Raw genomic sequence first — 18,332 nt, 5'->3', positions numbered from 1 at the left:
AATTTTATTTCCACTATTACACTAAATTTAAACCTAAAAGATTATTCTATATTCACTCACTTTTTATACTCACAAAATCTAAAAAGTGTGTGGATAAATGAGTAGTAAAAAAAGTAGTCATTTGTCTAAAATTCAAAATGAGATGAATTTTGAGATACCATTAAATATTAATTTCATACTTTGTTTTATGTTTTAAAATATCATTGGAGATTTTATAATGCACTAATACTGAACTAATTAGTTTACATGCATACATATAGTGTGCCATCACAATAATATTTGTCATGAACCCCCGTTGAGAAGTAGGACACATTAATTAAAATGTCATAACCTACTTCGTGAGAAACTAAATTGATATATAATCCGTAGAAAAATAATAGCGTCCCAGATAAATATCAATTGAATCAGAGATGCCGAATATCTTAAATGAGATTTATTTAATAATAACGAAATAAAGTAGGAGTATTAATTTATGAAGTGATGAAAATTTAAAAGTGGACTAGCTTTTGGCTTAACCAACCAATCAAGCCATCTCTTTCCAAAACTTTTGACATAGTAAGAGTACTAGTATTGTTTTTTTTGTTTTTTTGGTGAGTAAATAAATTTAAGCAAAGGGGGTTGGGATTGGCATTTGGTATAAAACCTTAACACTATTGCTCCATTTCTCATTCCTCATTCCTCCTCTCCAGAGTTGTAGGGCATCATTCATTTTCACACACTAACACAAAGAGAGACAGATTGTGTTTGTGTGGCGATGGAGATGGAGAAAGAATCAAGATTCAAAAGGATTTGTGTTTTCTGCGGCAGCAGTTCTGGCAAGAAACCAAGCTATCAAGAAGCTGCTGTCCAGTTGGGAAAAGAACTGGTAATCAATCACACTATCAAAATAAAATAAAATAAAATCATTTTTTCCTTTGTGTGTGTGAGTGAGTGTTTCTTTTCTTAAAAAATACAGTATTTTCTGATCAATAACGAAACAAACAAAATAACACAAAATTGTCTCAGCATTGCTGATTTCTGACAAGAAGTTTGTTTGTCTTTTATTCTCTCATTCATAGGAGTATTATTTTTGTCACAATTCTTTGTTGATAATGAATGCAAGTTTGAGTACTATTCTCTCATGAAATCTGCATAGAGAGAGAGAGAGAGAAAGCTGCTAGCTGTAATCTGTCTGTAGTTGGGAGCAGCCTTCTTGCGTGATCTCAATTTGTTTAAAAAAAGAGAGAAGAGTGCCTTTGAACGGGGAACCAAACGTGCCCTATCAAAATGATGACTATCTCAACCGTGTTCCGTTTCTCCTCCATTTCCATTTACTCGTTTCCGTTTCTTCATGCACGTATAAATAATAATCTCATCATTTATTTTATTTTAAATTTAAATAATTCTTCATATACAATGTGGAGTATGATGGGTTTGGTGACGCGTGTAATTTAGTTTTGTTGAACCGATGTGTAATTGTTTTGATTATTAAATGGGAAGGTGGAGAGAAGGATTGATTTGGTGTATGGAGGTGGAAGCGTGGGTCTGATGGGTCTTGTTTCTCAGGCAGTTCATGATGGTGGGCGCCATGTTCTAGGGTATGTCTTCCTCTTTCTCTTTCTCTTTCTCTTTCACCCACATATCTACTACTATGTGTGTGTTGTAGGGTGTGTCAAATAAAGAGGGGAAAGAATCATCAAAACACACACATCATTTCTCCCTCATAATTCCCATCTTTTGTTAATTGTTAGTATCATGTTTAATAATTTATGATGATAATAAAAGACCATGCAACTCTGTCTAGTGTCCTTACCACCCAAAGGCAGACATCATAGGATCAAATGCTTCTTTTCTACTATCAATGTGTCTTCTCTATTTTATTAACTTTTTTACAACAAACATACCAACTTGTTTTTTTACTATCATTTCATGTAAATTTTTATGTTAATTGCTGTCGTAATCTTGGTCTTATGATATTAGTGGCAAGTGTAAAAGGATTGGATAGTGCCAAAATGTGCATCTAAACTTGGTTAGTTAATCTAGTAAATGATTGTGTCTTTATTTGGAAAACATTACCTAATTCAGGGGTTTGTGACTGTGATTTTGTTGCAGAGTTATTCCAAGAACTCTCATGCCTCGAGAGGTATGGAAAAACAACATTTAATATGTGTGTGATCATTTTTGAGTTAGCTTCTTGTGACATGCCAATAATACTATTGAAATGTGTTGTAGATCACGGGCAAAACTGTAGGCGAAGTACGAGCTGTGTCTGATATGCATCAGAGGAAGGCCGAGATGGCGCGACAAGCTGATGCTTTCATCGCCCTTCCCGGTATATGATGCACACTAGATTTTTTATCATCTAATTTGGTTTTCAAAGTGATGGATTTGTGATGAAATTCCTTCCCTTGTAGGTGGTTATGGCACTCTTGAAGAGTTGCTTGAAGTCATCACTTGGGCTCAACTTGGCATTCATCGTAAACCAGTAATTAAATCTACTCATTTCTTCTTCATACTAATGATATAAATTTAGTAGTATAACAAGGTAATGATTCAAAATAAGGGAGACACAAAACATTACTACTATCACCTTAATAATGAAGTTTTGGATAAACAGAGAGACATCTTTTATTTTGACTATATATTCTATGATGTTAAGCCCTTTTAAATGGAGTATGTCTTTTTCTAAGCCATTTGTTTATTAATTTTGATCAAAAGTGGGATATTCTTCAACAATGTGGAACTTATGGAAAGATCGGACAAGATTTGGTACTAGCAATGATTCATGGTTTGAATAAACTCCGAATCCCTCTACGAATTGTAGAAAAAAATATAAAGTTTTTTCAGAAAAAAAGGGATGATGATTAATTGGTGGTGGTCAAAGGAAGGAAATTGTACCGATGTTTGATTAATGTGGTTTAAGCATATGATTAGGCGGTGATTAATGTGCTATAATGATGTGAAAACGCAGGTGGGGCTGTTGAATGTTGAAGGTTACTACAATTCGTTATTGTCTTTCCTTGACAAGGCCGTTGATGAAGGCTTTATCTCCCAGACCGCACGTCGAATTATTGTGTCTGCCCCAACCGCCAAACAGTTGGTCCTAGAGCTCGAGGTAACATAACTAAATGAGGTGTATCGGATTTAAATTTATGTTCATTTATCAATTTGAAAAAAAAAATTAAACTGAGTTGAGTAATGTTAAGCGTGACTAAACCACTTATTTTGAATTTATAAATTGTAGGAGCATATTCCGGAATGTGATGAAATTGCGTCGAAATTGATATGGGAAGAGGTGGAAATGATGAATTACATGCCTGAATCAAATGTGCCAACGTGATTAATGAGGGAATATGGGCTTCGACTTTTGGCTTTGGAATTTTCTAGACTTTGTAGTATATATACGGACTACTACTATATTTTGGCACTGGATGATGCACAGTAACTACTTACTTTTTCTTTTCTTTTTTTTTTTGTACTTTTGTAACTCTCTGAAACCTTAAAGTTCGTATAAACGCATCGAGGAAAAGTGGAAAGAAAAAAAAATTACTACGTTTAATTGTTCTACTTATACAATGGTTTTACTACATTTTGACATGTTCAGTGTAATTTTCTGGCCATCTTGTTCATTTTTATTATTGTTTGTATTAACCACATGATTCTAACTTTGTTTATTCCATAACAATATTCTACTATTACCTTCGTATTATATGTGGTTGATTTTCCATTTCGAGTATACGAAATGAACCAAAAATTTAGATGTAAATTAGATGAACTCAATACGAAGATAAATTCAAATATATCTAATATTTTACTTGGCTTAATATATCTACATTAATAACATTATAAAATTCTCATGTACGTGTGAATGGAATAATACCTAAGGTCCTTTTTGATCTATTTATTTTGGTTTATTGACATTATTTGTAATCTCTAAACTACGAAAGAAATTTTACAATGTTAGGAATTAATTAAAAGTAAACATGGATTGTGTTACTAAATGGAGTACAAAATCTATCCATATCACAGCTAAAAGATAAGTTTATATGCTCCATACATAGTCATAAAATCAACCCATATATATCTATCTAGTCATTTAAAGTAAAAATGCCCTTAATGTTTAAGGAAAATACTGTACCAAATTACAACAAAAGTTTGTGGTTTTAGTGACTACTACTATTTTCTATAATTATAAAATATTAATTTAGAGAACTTATATTTGAATTTGAAATTTATGTCTTCATAATTAAAACCAAATCTTATTATAATCTTCGACCGTAAATAATTAAAAAATCAAAAGAAATACTCTTAATGGATGGTTCATGTGAAAGTAAGAAAAAATGACTTGAAGTGATATTTTTCATTTTCCAAACACCAGTGTGATTTTTTTTTCAAGAGATCCAACCTAATATTTTAGAGATTAAATTTTAAGTTGATCCTTGAAACAACTGATATTTTCAAGCAAAATTAACGGTAAATTGCTTCAAAAATCATGAAATTTGCCAAAAGTTTAGTTTTTCCCATCAACTTTAAAAGTTGTATGAAAAGTCATGAACTTTACCGGGTGATGCAAATTTCTCATCCGACCCGACCCGGTAAATTTCCGGCGCAAACTAATCCTACATGGCTTGCCGGAGGCGTGACATGACATATTTTCCGTTGGCGGCGTCGCAGATCGGGAATTGCAAACGGGAGGGGGAATCGAGAGCCCTAAATCGGGTGGTCGTTTAATTCAATTGAGCCCTAAATCTCGAAATTTGTTTAATTTAATTCAATCTGCATAAAACGACTTCGTTTTTAACAGGGCAAAACAACGTTGTTTTATGTACCGCCGGAAAAATATGCCATGTCACACCTCCGGCAAGCCATGTAGGATTAGTTTGCGCTGGAAATTTACAGGGTCGGGTCGGATGAGAAATTTGCAACACCCGGTAAGTTCATGACTTTTCATGCAACTTTTAAAGTTGATCGGAAAACCAAACTTTTAGCAAAATTCATGACTTTTGAAGCAATTTACCGCCAAATTAATGATCTTGGGCATATTACCATTAAGCCTTTATTTATTGGCTAATCGTACTTCATTTTAGACCAAGATGTAGATATTACATTATTGGGCAATAACAATAAGACAATGGAACATTATACATGCGACGGCCTTGCTGCGTTTTACATTGATGTCACTGGAAAACATAGGCGAAATCCATCGAATTCAATAAAAAACAATTTGCGCAACAAATGTTTTCGATGACATCTCTCACACAAAACGAATAACATCAGGTATCAGGAGCTGTTTATATGGCAGCAAAGTACTCCTTGCTGAGCTTAGGGTCTGGTTTCATTGATTTCTCCCCGGGCTTCCATCCAGCTGGGCAGACCTCGTCTGGGTTGTCCTGCACAAACTGCAAAGCCTGCACAACCACCAACCACCACATTTAGATGGACGCAGAGAGAGGGAGAGAGAGATTGCTCTAGTATGTTATAGTACCTGGAGTGTTCTCAGCGTCTCATCCACACTGCGACCAATAGCAAGATTGTTGATGGTGGAGTGTTGAATAACTCCCTCCTTGTCGATGATGAACAGTCCTCTCAAAGCAATTCCCTGATACAAACAGCATGACATATGATGCAAAGATTTAGAAGACTACTAAACAGCTGCAGTTCTTTGTTCATATGTTACTTTGGTCAAATTTCAGGAAATAATAAACAGCTCCACATGAGGTTGATGGGCATGCGTATGGCTAAATTCAACATCACCGCAAAGATATAAATAAGCTCCATTCATACTCAATTATTCTGAATATTGCCTTGGGTAGTCAGCAATTTAACATCCTGAGCAAGAATAGTAACATAATTGGCAAAAAATAGTTACTTAACCAACTACACGCAGACTTGGAAGAGTTTTTAGATAAAAAAGAGTCGGTCTTTTCTGTAAATCATATTCCTTTGTCTCGCTCGGATACAAAATTACAAATGCCAGGCTTGCAGTAAGAAACATATATTGAACGGAATTGATAACTGAAGTTTCTTTTATCAAGCATTGTTGAATCAACTAATATTCCGTGCCGGACCAAACAAATAGCAAATTATGATAGCAACGATGTTAAGCACATACCTGATCTGGGATCAGCACGCCATATGATTTTGAAATTGATTTGGTCACATCGGAAATTAAAGGATACGCTAGATCACCCAAACCTCCAGACTTTCTGTCAGTTTGGACCCATGCAAGGTGGGAAAACTACAGTAAAATTAAACAACTAGTCAATTCAAAGTTGAGTCCATCCGGATTCTACAAGAATTGTCTAGAGAAAGCAACACTCAAAGCCAATACATCCAGAAAGCTAAAGAACAAAAATGAGCACAGAAAATCCAGGACTTATCAGTTGTTGCAAATGCAGACATAAAAAACATTACGCTGTGAGCGTGAGAATCTCAGCCAGATTTTACTGGTTGAAAGCAATACATACCACACTGTCTACAGATACACCCAATATTTCTGTGTTCAACTTCTCAAATTCAGCATGGCGGTCACTGAAAGCAGTGATCTCTGCAACAGGAACAATATATAAGGGGAACTGCCAGAAATACAAGTTTAATGACAACCAAAATGGGAACAAGGATTTGGACGTACCAGTGGGGCAGACAAAAGTGAAATCCAACGGATAGAAAAAGAGAATAACATATTTCTTCTTAAAATAGTCAGAGAGTTTAACCTGCAGAAAGAGAAACTCATCCATTTGAGAATTCTGGATATATAAACCCATTCACCAACTAATTTTTGCATTTGGATTGAGAATTGGGAGTGCAGCATTCGATATTATAATGAAATTCTGACATTGGTTGCACAAATTTTGTGCAATATTCAGATGATGGCTGGGGATAAATCCACCCAATGTTTGAAACATTTTAATTCATTTTCTCAGATTCGAATAACATAGCATTAGTTAATACTACAATAACAGAATATATACCTTGAAGGTTCAGTACGAATATACTACGACGATTAAAAGCATCTTTGCAAACAAAAGCAACTACTGTACTATAAAATACATAAACAGATAGCAAATTTAAGAGATGAAGAATTGATGTTACCCTAACAAATTCCTGGTCGAAAACAGCTTCTGCATCGAAGTCTGGAGCTACATTTCCAACCAAAGGAAGTTCACTCTGCAAAAAAGAGATAAATACATCACCAAAAAATAGATCAGTCAACACTCAGAACTCCCAAATCGTCAAAGGCAAGTCTCGTGGTGTGAATTTAGAGCTCATTGGTTCCGTTTTCATTCATAACCTCCTACATTTTACAAATTGAGCCAAACATAATACAATTATCACATAAAATAGCAATGAATAGTCAACCCTAAAGTTAAACATGAAAATGAGAATAAAAAGGCAATTGAATAGAAAGGCGAATGCTAAAGAATAAAAAAATACTACTAGTACATTCTATGAGCTGAAACCACTCAAAAAACCAGATATTAAAGCAATGCTAGCTTAAACCCTATATTAAACCCTATAAATTCAATGCAAAATCTCAGACGCAACTGAAATCGAAAGCGCATATCCATCCGTACGATAAGAGCAAAATGAATGTGAACGGCGAACTTACGGCACGAACAACCAAACTCCGGCGTCTGGTCGCGGAAGGGAGAGAGCGAGTGGCACGCGACACGACGGGCCTGCCGGCGAACGAGGAAGGAAGGGCAACGGGCCGCAGAGAAACGGGGTTTTGGGAAGAGACACAAGCTTTGGGGTTGAGATTGGATGAGACGATAGCAGCCACTGAAGCACCAGCTGAGCACGCCATTGTTGCTGAATTGGGGGCTCTCACTATCTCACTCCCTCCACAGTGTTGAATATAAGTAGATGAATAGTTTGGGATCTAAAGGTGGAGACTTGTTGTAGAGGAGCAATAGAAGATAACGGAACTGCGTCGTTTTGTTGCGAGTATTTTGGGCTGGGCCGTTCTGCTGTTTGGTCGTAGTTTTGTCTTTCATCACAATAAAATTGATTTCTTCTGCTTAATAATGTTTTAAAAATCGGCCAGCTAAGTAAATTTAAGAAATTTATTTATCGTATTGGAAGGGATTGATATTTTATTTTTGGTTGGCTTCATTGCAATGATTTTTTTTAGCTAAAAGTATTTTTTTTATCTTTCACATTTTATTCTCTGGTATGTTCTCTTATATTCTCTGGTATGTTCTCTTATATTTTATTTTATATCTATTTAACTCAATAAGTACCATTTTCTTAAATCATGTGTCCACAAGAATTTGGTCCCTCAAAGTGAGACGGGTGAAAATATACTCCTTCCGTTCTATAGTAATGGAGGCGTTCTTTTCGGCACGGAGATTAAGAAAAATTGTGTTATGTGAGTTGAGTAAAAAGAGAATAAAATGGAAAATGAAAAAAGGTAGAGAGATGAATAGATAAAAAAGTAAGAGAAAGTAAAGTAGATGTGAAAAAATACGTTGGCTTTTACTAAAAAGGGAAATGACTCTATTACTATGGAACGCATCAAACTGGTAAAATGACTCTATTACTATGGAACGGAGGGAGTAACAAATACTATTATCATTTACTTTCTTTGTCTATCAGTACTTGTCACTATTTTTCTTTTTGATTTGTCCACCAATACTTATCATGTTTTTTTTTACTATTTTAAATAATACACCTCTCATATTGCACAAATATTTTACAAAATTATATGTAAGTAGAACTAGCATTCCACTACTTTTTATATTTATTTTCCTTGATATTTTCTAAAATCTAAGTAAAATTAATTTGCGATAATTAATGGTTAATAAAGGAAGAATTATTTAATAAAAAACTATTGCATAATAATTACTCTACTTAAGTACTCCACTTTGCAATTGCATAAGCTAATTTTCTATGGTACTGTAGTTACTAAATAAATATCATATGAGAATATAGTACTAAAGTGTATTAATTTTAATCAGTTAGAATTTTATCGGAGCGGATCACCTACTCCACTTCTCCTACTTCATTCCTACTACACACTCACAACAAAATAAAATAATCCACCATCACTTATTAAAATTGCTCATGATTTATTATTTTATTTTATTGTGAGTAGGTGGAATAGGAGAAGTGGATTAGGTGATTCGTCCGGAATTTAATGTCTTTGTTCTTCAAAGCCACAACAGACAACCCCACCCATATGACGTTATTCCAATTGAGAGCACATTACCATGAAAAGCTACCCAGGGCTCCAATAGGATCCCCTCGATGACAACATATTGTTTGTGCCGCAGCAACTTCCATGACCATCTTTTTAGGATTTTAGTTATGTAATTTTAAATTTTTTAAAAATTAGGTTATGTAAGTTTTTAATTATGGAATACTAGTATTTTCTAAATTATGCAATTTTTTTATTTTTAGAACTTTAATTTGTAGTTTTTTGATATTTTAATTGAGTGTTTTAGATGAAATATTTTTAATTAGTTGTCATTTTTAATTGAAGAAATTAAAGAAGTAAAATCCATGAATAATTAAGAGAATAGATGGATAAGAGATAAATAGTTGCAAATGTTGTGAGATGGAGCAAAAAATGATACGAGACCCAAAAATTATATAGATAAAAGAAGGGTAAGAGATAAGTTGCTAACTCCCTTAAGGGCATTAGCAATGGGGCGCCCTATGGCGCGTCACGTCAGAAGTTTTATCCTCCTACCTCCCCACCTGCAGTGGGGCGCCCTATGGCGCGCCACGTCATTATTTTTTTAATATTTACAAAATCCATACGAATTAAAAAAAAATAATACATTAAAAATCGAATTTCATAAACTTCATTTCATTTAATAAAAATTAATACATTACAATGCGAATTAAAAAACGCAAACTCAGCGACGGCGGTTACGAGCTCACACTTCTTCAATCATGTCGCTCATGAGCTGCGCATAATCCTGTTGGTTGCGCATTGAGGCCTGTCTAGATAGAACCTCTTCGAAGCCTAACGGTAACCCTCTATCGGGTGTGTCGGTCGATGTGCCGGAAGAGCTAGATGCACGGTCGTCTTCATTCCAGTCGGTGATGCTTCCGCCTTCACTCTCGACTATCATGTTGTGCATGATTATGCACGCATATATGACATCGGCGATGACTTCCTTGAACCAGAAACGAGCCGGTCCTTTCACAATTGCCCACCGTGATTGGAGCCGCCGTCTCCTTCTCGCGTTGCATTTGCGCATAGCATGCCGCCATGGCCACTTCAACGGCTGCATCTAATGCTTCGTCAAGCGAACCACCAGATTCAGACGAACTAGAACTATTGGTGTCTTCGCCGAGATTCATTTTGGTTGGATGTAGAGAGAGAATATGTAAAGAGATAGTCGATATGTTCGTATGCACAACTGAATGAGAAACGAGATTTAAATAGAAAATCAAAACCGCGGGCAATCGTCCGCGACCTCCACAATGGGGCGGACGATAGCGCGGACGATGACCATCGTCCGCGACAGCCGCAATGGGGCGGACGATGGCGCGGACGATGGCCATCGTCCGCGCTATCCTCCGCGACCGAAGTATAGGGCGCGAATATCGTCCGCGCCCTATGGCACGCACCCGCAATGGGTGCGGACGATGGATGGCGCGGACGATGCGCGCCATTGGGCGTGCCATCATCCGCCCATTGCGGATGCTCTAAGCCTTTATGTTTCCATTAGTGGCTAATGGTACTTCTTTTCAGACCAAAATGTAGATTGTGGAGTGATAAGATAATGGAACAGACAAAAAAGACATTTTTGCCGCGTTCTACATATACATATCACTGGAAAACAATGGCAAATCCATGGAATTCCATACAAAATTATTTGCGCAACAAATGTTTTCAATGACATCTCTCTCACACACAAAACGAATAACATCAGTAAGGGAGCTGTTTATATTGCAGCAAAGTACTCCTTGCTGAGCTTAGGGTCTGGTTTCATTGATTTCTCCCCTGGCTTCCATCCAGCTGGGCAGACCTCGTCCGGGTTATCCTGCACAAACTGCAAAGCCTGCACAACCACCAACCACCACATTTAGATGGACACAGAAAGAGGGAGAGAGAGATTGATCTAGTATGTTATAGTACCTGGAGTGTTCTCAGTGTCTCATCCACACTGCGACCAATAGCAAGATTGTTGATGGTGGAGTGTTGAATAACTCCCTCCTTGTCGATGATGAATAGTCCTCTCAAAGCAATTCCCTGATAAAGACAGCATCACAGATTATGCAAAGATTTAGAGTAGCACAAAACAGCTACAGTTCTTTGTTCATATGTTACATTGGTCAAATTTCAGGAAATAATAAACTGCTCCGCAAGAGGTTGATGGGTATGGCTAAATTCAACGTCACCACAAAGATACAAATACGCTTCATTCATATTCGATAACTCTGAAAGACGCTTTGGGTAGTCTGCAAATTAACATTGAGCTAGAATAGTAACATAATTGGCAAATCTCTAGTTACTGAACCAACTACATGCAGACTTGGAAGAGTTTTTAGATTAAAAAAAAGTCGATCTTTTCTGTAACTCATTTTCCTTTGTCTCGCTCAGATTCAAAATTACAAATCATGCCAGGCTTGCAATAAGAAAACATAAACATAACGGAGTTGATAAATTGAAGTTTCCTTTATCAAGCATTGTTGAATTAACTAATATTCCGTGCGGGATCAAACACATAGCAAATTGTGATAGCAACAATATTCAACACATACCTGATCTGGGATCAGCACGCCATATGATTTTGAAATTGATTTGGTTACATCAGAAATTAAAGGATACGCTAGATCACCCAAACCTCCGGACTTTCTGTCAGTTTGGACCCATGCAAGGTGGGAAAACTACAGTAAAATTAAGCGACCAGTCAATGCAAAGTTGAATCCATCTAGATTCTAGAAGAATTATCTAGAGAATGCAACACTCAGAGCCAATACATCCAGAAAGTTGAAGAACAAAAATGAGCTCAATACCATCATATGCTCTGAATGTGAAAATCTAGAAAATATTTTACATGTTGAAAGCACTACATACCACACTGTCGACAGATACACCCAATATTTCTGTGTTCAACTTCTCAAATTCAGCATGGCGGTCACTGAAAGCAGTGATCTCTGCAACAGGAACAATATATAAGGGGAACTGCCAGAAATACCAGTTTAATAACAACCAAAATGGGAACAAGGAGGTTTGGACGTACCAGTAGGGCAAACAAAAGTGAAATCCAACGGATAGAAAAAGAGAATAACATATTTCTTTTTAAAATAGTCAGAGAGTTTAACCTGCAGAAAGAGAAACTCATCCATTTGAGAATTCTGGATATTTAAACCCATTCACCAAACTAATTTTGCATTTGGATTGAGAGTTGGGAGTGCAGCTTTCCACATTATAATTAAATTCTGACATTTGTTGCACAAATTTTGAGCAATATTCAGATGATAGCTGGGGATAAATCCACCCAATGTTTGAAACATTTTAATTCATTTCTTCAGATTCGAATAACATAGCATAAGCTAATAAAACAATGTAATTTATACCTTGAAGGTTCAGTTTGAATATATTCTGATGATTATAAAGCATCATTGCAAACAAAAGCAACTATAAATGTACATAAACAGATAGTACCAAATTTAAGAAATGATGAAGTAGTGTTACCGTGACAAATTCCTGATCGAAAACAGCTTCTGCCTCAAAATCTGGAGCTACATTTCCAACTAGAGGAAGTTCACTCTGCAAAAAGGAGATAAATACATCATCAAAAAAGATCAGTTAGAACTCAGACCTGCACTCTATGAGCTCAAACTTCTCAAAAAATAGAATTTAAATCAATGCTAGCTTAAATCCTATAAATTCGATGCAAAATCGTAAGCGCATTTCCGTATGTGACTGCCGGTAATCAAATGAGGGCAATAGAAAATGAATGTGAACGGCGAACTTACGGCACGAACAACCAAACTCCGGCGTCTGGAGGCGGAAGGGAGAGAGCGAGTGGCACGGGACACGATGGACTTTCCGGCGAACGAGGAAGGAAGGGCAACGGGGCGAAGAGAAACGGGCTTCTGGGAAGAAACACAAGCTTTGGGGTTGACATTGGATTGCATGATAGCAGCCATTGAAGCACTAGCTGAGCACGCCATTGTTGCTGATTTGGGGGTTTTGACTCTCTCTCTCTCTCTCTACAGCGTTGAATAAATCTATATATATATAAAAGTTGAGTTTTGGGGGCATTTTGGAAAATTAAAAATTTTGGTTTGGGATTATAATGTGCCATTATAAATATTAAAACTATATGGTTAAAGGATCTCTAAATGTGTGATTAAGGTTAAAAACGTGTGACTAAAGGGCCTCTACATTAATTTTGCAGTTACATCATATGAAATGTCAAAAATTTTTGCAGTACCACTTATTTGTTTAAATTACTCCATAATAAATGGCATTAGCATAACTGCAAATAATTAAGATTGAGAAGAATGCCAAAAGGTATTACATTTTCTATAAATTTGGATTCCTTTAATCAAATGCATGTCTATATTGTGTATCATCGTCTCTCGATTAATGATTTTTAATTTAATATGTAGATTGTATTCTCTATGTTTATGATTTGATATATTTTTTATATTGAAGATCTTCATATTTGTTTGCAATATCATGTAACCTATATTTTTGCAGCAACATGGCTTGCCGCAAGAAAACGAAAGAAGAGATTAGAAGAGGAAAAGAGCAATATGTAAGTTCAATTGACATCATATCTTAACATTTTTTTTCTAAAAATCTGCACCACAATTGGAAACCACAACATGTTTGAACAAAATAGTACCTTTCAGGTGGAAGCGCTACTACTTCAGTTAGTGGCAGTGTTGGAGCAATAGAATTAACGCCGGTCTTCATTTGACGATCGTTTTGAAAAAATAGAATTAACATCGGTCTTGAAGTTTGCAGTGACAAAGGATTTGGAATTTGTAGAACAATATGAAAAGAGTATTTAGTGTACAGGTGGTGATGATGGTGGTGGCTAGAATTAATGTTTGTAAGTACTCCATATATACATTTTCATGTTTGATGATACGAAAGTCCAAGATATTTCTATATTTTTTGTAAATAGTTTGGCCAATTAGAAAAATTACAATCCCTTTCCTTCAATTTCTTACACGTTGATACGCTTTTCTATTGCTATTACTTAATTTCATATGGTAAGTATATTAGAGTGCGAATAGTATTGCTAATAATTTGTGAATTATTACTCTCGAGTGTATTGTCATTTGTTATAATTTTTTGACCGAAATCTACTTTTAGTATTGGTTACTAATATTTTAAATATTTCATGTAAATATCTAGAAAATATATTTTTATGTTATTTTATATGAAAGTCTTTCCTGACATTATGGCATTTACCATATCCGAGAGTTACAAAAAATGATTCTCTTTGAAATACTGGTCTATATACGCGAGTTACAAAAAAATGGATACTTATGGAAATGGATGCAACCAAATCGGCCACACAATCTTATGCGTTAAATGCACAAAATGATAGCCATGTTGAGGTTGATGAAAGTTTTTTTAGCTGTAAATTACCGTTATAATATTAAACTGTCTTATTGAATTTTAATATTGTATTTGTAATTATTAAATTAAAATAATATACAATGACATTCATGTAAATAAAAATGTTATTGTCTTTGCTCACCTTAATTTTTTAAAATATATATGTAACTATTAGTTGCATTAGCACATCAATACACTTTGTATAGTAAAATTTAAATTCTATTAATGTATTGATATGTAAATGTAAATGTTTATTATTCATAAAACAAACATGAGTATATTAATTTAGACTAACATCATATTAATAGTAATATGTGTGTATTTGTTTTTGCCAAATTTACGGATTAATTTAGACTTAACCTATATATAAAGGGGGAGTTTTGGGGTATTTATGGAATTATCATTTAAGCTTAAATATATAATTTAAATACTACAATCTAGACATTTAAGAATAAAAACTTTCTCACAAAGGTGCGTAGTGTGCCGCTACAAGCGGCCAAATTTAATTTTAAAAAAAATGTGTTTTGTCTCTTCACTTCCACTTGAATAATTTGAAAGGTCACAAGATATAAAGGATATTTATTATTAATTTAATTTACAATAAATAATACTATACCATTGAGTTACTATCAAATCTTCTATAAATACCAATTCTATTAATCAAAAAAATACTATTTCAGTAGAGATGTTTCTGTCCGTCAAATCATGTGGAGTATTATCTTTCTCTCCCAGCTATTTAATCTAATTTCTATTTTTAATTTTATTCTATTCATTATATTATTACAAACAATTAAAAAATATACGTGGGCAACTATTTTGCAAAATCTTCACTTATTTTTGCAGGTACACTTTTGCCTTGAAAAAGCTTCAAAAGTAACAATTCTACACCAAGATATGAATCCACAAGCTGTTGGTTTGAAAAAATAGATATTATCATATAGGAAGACATAGTTTAGTTGGAGATTTGCGGCTATTCGGTTTTACCTTACTTAACTCGTAGAATTATCACATCACCGATTACTCAATATACATGAAATTATAAACAATTCAAGATATTGACAGACTGGTTTACCTCTCTTGCTTTCAAGAACTACATTAATGCTTTAATATTTGCTTTCAAGAGACAAAAACAGTTTCATAGTCTGGCCAGACAAACAATCTCCCTCACTTTCTCAACAACCCAACAATCACATCATGTTTCCACAGTGCGACGAAAGTGTGGCCACACTATTCGCCCACGAGACCGGCCGACTAGCAAGGACGGTTCCCGTTCCCACCAGTGTACACAGCCTGATAAGGTTTGCGGCCCTACTCAGACCCGAATTCGTTTCACACATAGCCATATTTCTGAGATTATTGCTTCAATGGCCTTCCATTTCATTTTCCAAAATTTATTATACATTTATTCGTTACTCATTTCATACAAATACAATGGCGGAAATTATTGTCATTCATTTTCCAAAATTTGATAACATTTACGTAACACTTAGTTTTAAATTTTTGGGAAATTAAAAGGTTTTAAAATTTTTAATAATAGGTGAAGAAAGTGAAAAAGTTTTGCAGAGTTATCTTCTATTTTTTGGACTATAGATATATGACATTTGGTAATTTATCCACTCACATTTTTTTCATCACGTTTTTCACTCCCTCCATATTTTCCAATACTCTTCATACTGTTTAACATGAAGTTATGATATTCTTTTTATTTTTTTTCTATTATTAAAGTTTGTTTTAAAGTGATTAACAAAGTAATGTTGAACTGGGACGGAGGGAGGATTTTATTTATATTTGACTCATTTGTTGGTCATGATGATTATATTTTAACGTTAAGGGTTTATGATTTAGGTTTCAAGGTTAGAGTTTTTAGCGTATTAGGGTCACTATATTGCAATGTAATGAAGCTCGACTATGATAAAGTATAGTACTAATTTAAATGGATACAAATACAAAAAAGATTATACACAATTTTGTGACAATATTATATTACACAAATTTTTATACTTCAAAATACAATTTTAAAACCGTTTTGAGGTTTGAAAAGCTATCGTCCAATTTTAAAACTTGCAATATCACCAATTTGTTTTCGGAATCAAAACTTGATCTTGTATTAATCAATTAACAATTTAAAACCGTATGATAAAAAAAATATTTAGTCGTGCATCGCACGTGGGTTAAAACTAGTTTATCAATAAAGGAGGAGACTTGGTTGAAAAGGAGCAAGAGAAGATAAGTGGTGAAACTGTGTCGTTTTGTGTTCGAGTCACGAGTGTTGTGGGCTGCGCCTTTCCGTTGTTTTAGCCTTCCGTTCTCAATTTGTCATTAATCACATTAAAATTTCTTTTGCTTAATGATATCAGTGATTAAAATTTCTTTTGCTTAATGATATCAATATTTTAATAAGGGCAGTTTTCCTATGTCATAATACCCATATGTTTTTTTGCTATAATTATTTTTTGTATTGAGACTATTTTACCCTAATATTAACAATACTAGACGTCATCACGGTTCGGGAACCGGCGGTTCACGGTTCAAGAAAATCTTGAACCTGAACCGGCCCCTCCTAGGTTCGACGGTTTCGGTTCCTGAACCGTGAACCGGCGGTTCATCTCAACCGCCGGAACCGCCGGTTCCTATCCGGTTCCGGGGCGGTTCGACGGTTCATGGATTTTTTTTTTGTTGTTAACATTGTAATTCAAGTAAAAAATGTAAATATACTTGCATAAATAAATTTAGAATAATGCGATGTACAAATGCAATTTTATTGATACAAATTACAACTTTAAAATTACAAATTACAACTTCAAATTTACAAATTACAACTTAAAAATTATAAATTACAAAAGATTTAAAGTCTGGATTACAATTTACAAATTACATATTCGAAACAAATGGGAGAAAAAAGAAATAAAAGAAAAGGACTCGAGCTCAACTTAAATTTAAAATTTAAGTTGAGATGCCTACGTATCCTCAATGCTCAATTGCATTTTGGAATCAAAGTCCACGTAGTTCTCTTACCTTGCTTACCTATTTGGCTTGATCGGAGGAATTGGCCTACTCTTCTTCGTCGGGGAAGTAGTCTTGGTCGGGTTGTACTACTTGATTGTCCCAATCCGGTTCTTGGTCTCTAATTTCGGCGGAGCACCAATCATCAAGTAACATGGTTGCTTCCATGTTTTGCCCAGTGAGTCTACTTCTTCTGTCGTCCAAGACGTTGCCTCCAACACTAAAGACTCGACGGCGACAGTGGAAGCCGGAACCGAAAAGATCTCCTTGGCCATTGATGCAAGGATGGGAAAATCTTTCTCGTGTGATCCCCACCAATCTAGGACGTCGATTTGTTGGGGAACGGGACCTCCTTCTTCATCATTGAAGGAAAAGTGTGAGTCAAAATATAAATCTAACTCACTTGCCGAATTTGCCGTCCTTCCTCCGTTGCTGTAGCCGTATAGGTCCGCCAATTGGGATTGGGCGTCGGGGTCATCAACTTGTAAGAAGCCAAAGTTATGTGTTGGAAGGGGGGTCTAGGTCTCACTTGGTAGGTACTGTTGTACTTGGCTTCGTAATCGTGAAAGAGAGCCCTCAAGTCGAACTCAAAACTTCTTTGCAGGGTTGGGATGTGGGGGAGGTTTATTTGGAATGTTTGGGCTAGGTATATGTGGTTGTCGTCGTCCTCGTCATTTGATTGCAAAGCTCGGAGTGGTTCAAGATCAATAGCAGTCAAATTGTTGTAATAAAATTCTAAAATTTTCAAAGTACCAACTAATCTCCATTTTGGATCCAAAACTTTTGCAAGCAAAAAAACCGTTGG

The 18,332-nt window shown here is 35.1% G+C and overlaps 3 protein-coding genes across 3 annotated transcripts; 1 reads left to right on the top strand and 2 right to left on the bottom strand.

The window, feature by feature from the left end:
- The first annotated feature begins 692 nt into the window (after window positions 1-692).
- On the top strand, window positions 693-3,523 carry LOC121769277 (cytokinin riboside 5'-monophosphate phosphoribohydrolase LOG7-like). Its single transcript, XM_042166026.1, has 7 exons — window positions 693-865; window positions 1,480-1,577; window positions 2,092-2,122; window positions 2,212-2,311; window positions 2,394-2,464; window positions 2,951-3,094; window positions 3,224-3,523. Exons 1-7 carry the CDS (start codon window positions 755-757, stop codon window positions 3,317-3,319), a joined length of 651 nt encoding a protein of 216 aa, XP_042021960.1. The 5' UTR covers window positions 693-754; the 3' UTR covers window positions 3,320-3,523.
- A 1,558-nt stretch (window positions 3,524-5,081) lies between these two features.
- Window positions 5,082-7,873, bottom strand: LOC121792147 (2-Cys peroxiredoxin BAS1, chloroplastic-like). Its single transcript, XM_042189973.1, has 7 exons — window positions 7,589-7,873; window positions 7,072-7,146; window positions 6,611-6,692; window positions 6,447-6,526; window positions 6,092-6,217; window positions 5,465-5,578; window positions 5,082-5,387 (listed from the first exon to the last, which is right to left on the bottom strand). The coding sequence occupies exons 1-7, from the start codon at window positions 7,784-7,786 to the stop codon at window positions 5,271-5,273; spliced, it is 792 nt and encodes a 263-aa protein (XP_042045907.1). The 5' UTR covers window positions 7,787-7,873; the 3' UTR covers window positions 5,082-5,270.
- A 2,823-nt stretch (window positions 7,874-10,696) lies between these two features.
- On the bottom strand, window positions 10,697-13,154 carry LOC121764219 (2-Cys peroxiredoxin BAS1, chloroplastic-like). The gene is made up of 7 exons (XM_042160276.1): window positions 12,922-13,154; window positions 12,638-12,712; window positions 12,183-12,264; window positions 12,017-12,096; window positions 11,701-11,826; window positions 11,075-11,188; window positions 10,697-10,997 (listed from the first exon to the last, which is right to left on the bottom strand). The coding sequence occupies exons 1-7, from the start codon at window positions 13,117-13,119 to the stop codon at window positions 10,881-10,883; spliced, it is 792 nt and encodes a 263-aa protein (XP_042016210.1). The 5' UTR covers window positions 13,120-13,154; the 3' UTR covers window positions 10,697-10,880.
- Window positions 13,155-18,332: the final 5,178 nt, after the last annotated feature.

Source organism: Salvia splendens, chromosome 2 (assembly GCF_004379255.2).
Source record: "Salvia splendens isolate huo1 chromosome 2, SspV2, whole genome shotgun sequence".
NCBI lineage: Eukaryota > Viridiplantae > Streptophyta > Magnoliopsida > Lamiales > Lamiaceae > Salvia > Salvia splendens.
The sequence above is the reverse complement of the archived record's forward strand: the minus strand, read 5'-3'. Positions and strand labels throughout refer to the sequence as shown.

Bases quoted from the DNA above. Each gene is read 5' to 3' on its own strand.
- LOC121769277 (XM_042166026.1), top strand. From the start codon at position 755: ATGGAGATGGAGAAAGAATCAAGATTCAAAAGGATTTGTGTTTTCTGC. The intron at 2,312-2,393 runs GTATATGATGCA...CTTCCCTTGTAG, and splicing joins TGCTTTCATCGCCCTTCCCG to GTGGTTATGGCACTCTTGAA. The intron at 3,095-3,223 runs GTAACATAACTA...TATAAATTGTAG, and splicing joins AGTTGGTCCTAGAGCTCGAG to GAGCATATTCCGGAATGTGA.
- LOC121792147 (XM_042189973.1), bottom strand. From the start codon at position 7,786: ATGGCGTGCTCAGCTGGTGCTTCAGTGGCTGCTATCGTCTCATCCAAT. The intron at 6,527-6,610 runs GTACGTCCAAAT...TTCCTGTTGCAG, and splicing joins CACTTTTGTCTGCCCCACTG to AGATCACTGCTTTCAGTGAC. The intron at 6,218-6,446 runs GTATGTATTGCT...ATTTTACTGTAG, and splicing joins GTGTATCTGTAGACAGTGTG to TTTTCCCACCTTGCATGGGT.
- LOC121764219 (XM_042160276.1), bottom strand. From the start codon at position 13,119: ATGGCGTGCTCAGCTAGTGCTTCAATGGCTGCTATCATGCAATCCAAT. The intron at 12,265-12,637 runs GTAACACTACTT...CTCTTTCTGCAG, and splicing joins TCGATCAGGAATTTGTCACG to GTTAAACTCTCTGACTATTT. The intron at 11,827-12,016 runs GTATGTAGTGCT...ATTTTACTGTAG, and splicing joins GTGTATCTGTCGACAGTGTG to TTTTCCCACCTTGCATGGGT.